The sequence below is a fragment of the Sinocyclocheilus grahami genome, unplaced genomic scaffold (genome assembly GCF_001515645.1).
Source record: "Sinocyclocheilus grahami isolate Dianchi unplaced genomic scaffold, SAMN03320097.WGS_v1.1 scaffold1049.1, whole genome shotgun sequence".
NCBI lineage: Eukaryota > Metazoa > Chordata > Actinopteri > Cypriniformes > Cyprinidae > Sinocyclocheilus > Sinocyclocheilus grahami.
Genome location: NW_015506228.1, coordinates 384,128 through 389,569, shown reverse-complemented (window position 1 = coordinate 389,569; position 5,442 = coordinate 384,128). Strand labels below are relative to the sequence as shown.

Genomic DNA, 5,442 nt, shown 5'->3' with positions numbered 1-5,442 from the left:
CAAAACTCCGCATTTGAACAGTCAATAGCAAATACTTAAACTAATAACAGAACAGTAGCTGATTTAGAAGCACCAGATTGTCATAGCAAAGTCAGAATGACCTCCTCTCCTAGGTTCAAGAAACGGTCGTCCATAAAATGCTTTTGCTTTCGCCTAGAAACACACAGCGTCTCCCTGACATGCTGCTTCAACACTAACTGCGGTTACTGAAACCACACCTTCTAATATTTCCACATAGTGAGGTAGATATGTGGGGGCGTGTTAGAACGAGCCGTTTTAGGGGGGCGTGGCAGAGTCTTAACTTTGATAAAGAATATCTCTTTGGTTTTCAGACTTTAGTCTTTGCAACTTCAGGGATCTTATCTATGCAAAATCAGCTTGTAACACTCCAAAGAGAAAGGAAAACTTGAAATCGCATCATATAACCCCTTTAAAGTAATGTAACTGATTACATTTGATTACTTTTCCAAATTTGTAAAGTTTTGAAACTGTTTATCACACTCAAACATTTAAACCAGGCAGGGTTAACTCTACAGTGACATTCTGAAGTTAAATGCAGATTTAAAATCATAACAAAAATTATAAACTTGAAATCGCATCATATAACCCCTTTAAAGTAATGTAACTGATTACATTTGATTACTTTTCCAAATTTGTAAAGTTTTGAAACTGTTTATCACACTCAAACATTTAAACCAGGCAGGGTTAACTCTACAGTGACATTCTGAAGTTAAATGCAGATTTAAAATCATAACAAAAATTATTATTAAATAGCTAGGATACCGTTTTTGAAATCCAATCTTTGCGTAGTTAATCTTGCAACAGCAAAATAAAGCATATACTTAAACCCAAGTAAAAAAATAAAAGAGTTATCGAATAAGCATGTGTCATATTCTGTGTCCTAAACTGCTAAAATATTGGTGTCTCGTATTTTAGAGCAGTCAGTGCAATTTATAAAAAAAAAAAAAAATTTTTATCTGTTTGTGGATATGTGCGAAAAAATATTGTAATTTAATATTATTTAGTATTTTAATTACACATTTGTTTTCTCAGTTACTGATTACAGTTACATTTATTTTGTATTTAAATTACGTAATTCCGTTACATTTTTACCCCAACAATGAAAGTAACTAATTACGTTACTTAGTTACTTTTTATGGGAAGTAATGCGTTCCGTTACCTTTTGCGTTACTTTTCAAATCTGGTCTGGGCTGGCTTATTTTGTTTTATATATATTTATATATAAGTTCTATTTTTGGTAAATGTAAAATCCCTTTCACACCAGAAAGTGAAATGAATAAGCCTCAGTCTGGAGGAAAAGTAAATGCATGTCTGCTAGTTTATCTAAAGTCATTTGTGCTTAATAGTATGATTGAATTTAATAATCAAAGCTCAGCAGTAAAGACATTGTTTAATAAAACGGTTAAATGCATATATTGATTATTTGTGTCATTTACCATTTAATTATTGCAGATTTGCGTCATATTCAGATTTTGCATTTCACTGTTCTTCATTAATTTTGAGCAATACTGAATCTGTGTTTGTGCAAGTGAGATGAGTAAATGCATGTTCACATTTAGTCTAGAACTAGCCATACATGGGGAACACAATAAATGCCTCTGTACTTTCTCCCGATTTCTCTCAACATGGGGATAAGAGAACTTGTCAGTCAATGTATGGGAAAACATACATTCGATATTTTCGTGTAAATTAAAAAGTAATGCGTAGGGATGTAACGATTCATGATTTTGATGTCACGATTATTTTTAACAAAATTAGATTATACAGTAAATGAAAAGGTGTCCTTTTATTAGGCTATTGCTGCACGTTTCTTTGTGTTATCGAAAACAAACCTCAAATCAAATAAGTTACACAAATAAAAGTAGTCTCTTCGTGTAAACAAACTAAGGCTTTGTCTGTGCTCCTTCCATTTAAAATTGGAGGCAACCACTGCATTTTAATCACGATCCAAACAAAGATGCATGAGCAGTTTTTAATCTAAATTAGATTGTGTAATTTCGAAATTTGAAGCAAAAACAGAATGGTCGGAGTTTAGTTTTGTGAAACTATACGACATAAAGCATATCTGAAGGAAACGGCAGACGAGCTGAATGAGACGCAGATGCACGCTCTGCCAGCAGGTGGCGCTTATGAACAGCAATGAAACGGTGTTTACCGCCGTAAACAAAGCAGCGCTGCGCTTATGAACACTTCTTTAATATGCATCGTTCAGAGGCAAGATGAAAAGAAAATACCACGTAAACTTTTCTAAAGACAGTCAGTTCCCCTCAGAGATGCATTCATAGAAACTCCTGCTCCAGCTGTATCGCGATTGGTTTGGCATCTCAACCGATTTTACTCGTCACATATGTGACCCTGGAGCACAAAAGCAGTCATAAGGGTAAATTTTGTGAAATTGAGATGTATACATCATCTGAAAGCTGAATAAATAGCTTTCCAGTGATGTATGGTTTGTTAGGATCGGACAATATTTGGCTGAGATACAACTATTTGAAAATCTGGAATCTGAGGGTGCAAAAAAATCTAAATATTGAGAAAATCATCTTTAAAGTTGTCCAAATGAAGATCTTAGCAATGCATATTACTAATCAAAAATTAAGTTTTGATGTATTTACGGTAGGAAATGTACAAAATATCTTCATGGAACATGATCTTTACTTAATATCCAAATGTTTGGCATAAAAGAGAAATGTATAATTTTGACCCATACAATGTATTGTTGGCTATTGCTACAAATATCCCCCAGCGACTCAACACTGCTTTTGTGCTGCAGGGTCACATTTTTTTTATCGATTTTCAAGCGACTCACGGTTCATCGTTACGTCCCTAGTAATGCGTTACTTTACTAGTTACTTGAAAAAAGTAATCTGATTACGTAACTCGCCCAGCACTGCAGACGAGGCTGTTTATACTGAGATCTATCTGTGTGTCGCAGGAGAGACGCGTGCAGCAGAGAACACGTACTTCTGCCAGGCGGCGCGTCAGCTGTCCTGCGTCCCGTCGTCTCAGCTGTGTGTTCGGATCGCCAGCGGAGGAGACCCCACCTACGCCTTCAACATCCGCTTCACCGGGGAGGAGGTCCACGGCACCAGTCAGTGTCACGCACCAAACACTCTCTCTCCCAACATAACCCTTCCTTCTGTGACGGACTGCATCGCATTATTCCCCGTGTCAATTTACTGTTATTTATATAGCATTATATAACATTTTGAGCCTTTCTATTTATGTTTTCAGTTTTAATTTGAGTCATTTTGTTATGTGATTTATTATTTACATGACATATTTTATTTCAGTTATTCAGTACATTAATTTCTAATCTTCATTTAAGTAATTTAATATTTATATTTTATTTTATTTCAGTCAGTTTTCATTAACAATATCAACACTATTCGACGAGTAGCTAATAGTAGCAGCACTACTAACTTAACTGTGTTCAATCTTTTTTATTGTATTTAGTGTAAATCTTCCTTTTCAAGTTCGATGCGGTCACAGATTGTTAAAAATTAAGGAATTAATTTCATTGTTTTATTTACTCGCAAAAAAGTCTCTCCTTAAATTATAAATTAATTAATTTTATAGTTATATTTTCTATTTGTTTGTTGCTTATAGTGTACTTAAGCAATGAAGCAACTGTACTTCCACCCTGTTAAGTATTATTAATGTAGTATTACAGTGTTTATTAATATTTTGAAATAACTTGCATTTTTATGTTGGTCGGTTTTAATCTGAAATTTAGTTTAAGTTTAGGTAAGTTTGTCATGTGCTTTTGACATTTTTATAATTTATTTTATACTTTTAATGGTTTTAGTTAATAATAAGGATAGCATGAATCCGGTTTACATGCTTCTTGCTTGTCGTGTGTTTTCTCAGGCGGCTCATTCAGGCATTTCTTGTGGCAAGTCTGTAAGGAGCTGCAGAGTTCGGCGCTCTCTCTTCTCCTCCCGTGTCCCAGCGCTGCGGCAAATCGCAATAAGGTGCACCTGCATGTTTGTTCTGCTGGATTTCACAGCATTTTTCCTCCTTCCTTTATGTGCTACAGGATGATAGCACATGCTTCTCATACATTGTGACGCCGTGCCCCATCACTTACGCAGAAGAGCAGCTGCTGAACTTCTTCGGCCAGCTGCTGGGGATCGCCATCAGGGCAGACGTGCCTCTGCCTTTGGATCTGCTCGGATCCTTCTGGAAGGGTCTGGTCGGTGAAGCGCTCGACCCAGAATCTGACTTTCGAGAAGCCGACCTGCTCACATACAACCACATCAGGAAGTTTGAGAATGTAAACTATAATTCATATTATACAGCGAATAGCCTCCGTTTTCATGAAGTAAAATGTGATTATTTTCTGTCTTTGGAGGGAGTGTAATCTGACACATCACATTGCTTTTCTCATCCCAGGATCTTCGTTTCTGCATTGATTCCTTTAATACCTTTGTGAAAAAGAAGTGCACTTAATTGTATTGAATGTGCACTTGTTGTGTACTTCAAATATTGTGTGTGTGTGAGAGAGAGAGAGTGAGAGAGAGAGAGAGAGAGAGGTGCTTTTCATTACGAATGCTCCGGAAGTCGCATTTGTCGACCGCAGAACTCCGTGTCAATCCCACATATCACCGCGTGGACGTGAAGCTCAACCAGTAATGTCATTATTCAATAAAACTATGGCAAGCCGTTTTAGCATTTAAAAGTTTGTTTTGACTATCCATAAATATCATTTAAGATAGGAACAATTGTATTTTGACGAGTCATAATTATAATTCGACTAGTCACAATGACAATTAGAGATATCTGCAATTATAATTGCACTAGTAAGAAATCGGATTAGAGATATCTCTAAATACTTTATGACTAGTCAAAACTCCATTGAAGATATCTGTAATGACATCATAGATATCTTCAATAGGGCGTCACACATCTGCAAAGGTAATTAGAGATATCTCTAATTCAGTTTCGACTAGTCACAATTATATTTGAAGATATCTGAATTGTACCTGCTCCTAGTCGAATGTGCTGTTGTGTGACGTGAGACTAAATTAACTCAGCTCCTCCCAGAGCTCCTCCCCGACTAATGTTTAGTGCAACTGCTAACAAGAGTGGTCTGCTTTTCTTGTCACGGAGAGAAAAGCTACTGGATGAATTACTTCAGGGGTTATTAAATAATATCTGGATGCACCCATTTGTGGTAAGTGTGTGTGTGTGAGAGAGTGTGTGTGTGTGTGCGTGCGTGTGTGAGTGTGCGCGTGCGTGAGTGTGCGCGTGCGTGAGTGTGCGCTCGTGCGAGAGTGTGTGTGTGTGAGAGTGTGTGTGTGTGAGAGTGAGTGAGTGTGTGTGTGTGTGAGAGTGAGTGTGTGTGTGAGAGTGAGTGAGAGTGTGTGTGAGTGAGAGTGTGCGTGTGCGTGTGAGAGAGAGTGTGTGTGTGTGAGAGTG

At 37.0% G+C, this 5,442-nt stretch overlaps 1 protein-coding gene across 1 annotated transcript in view; it reads left to right on the top strand.

Moving 5' to 3' along the window:
- LOC107566134 (probable E3 ubiquitin-protein ligase HECTD4) overlaps positions 1–5,442 on the top strand; it is a 52,638-nt gene that overhangs the window by 38,963 nt on the left and 8,233 nt on the right. The window contains 3 exon segments of the mRNA XM_016251511.1: positions 2,957–3,112; positions 3,892–3,995; positions 4,061–4,297. Of these exon segments, the coding sequence (XP_016106997.1) occupies positions 2,957–3,112; positions 3,892–3,995; positions 4,061–4,297 (497 nt within the window).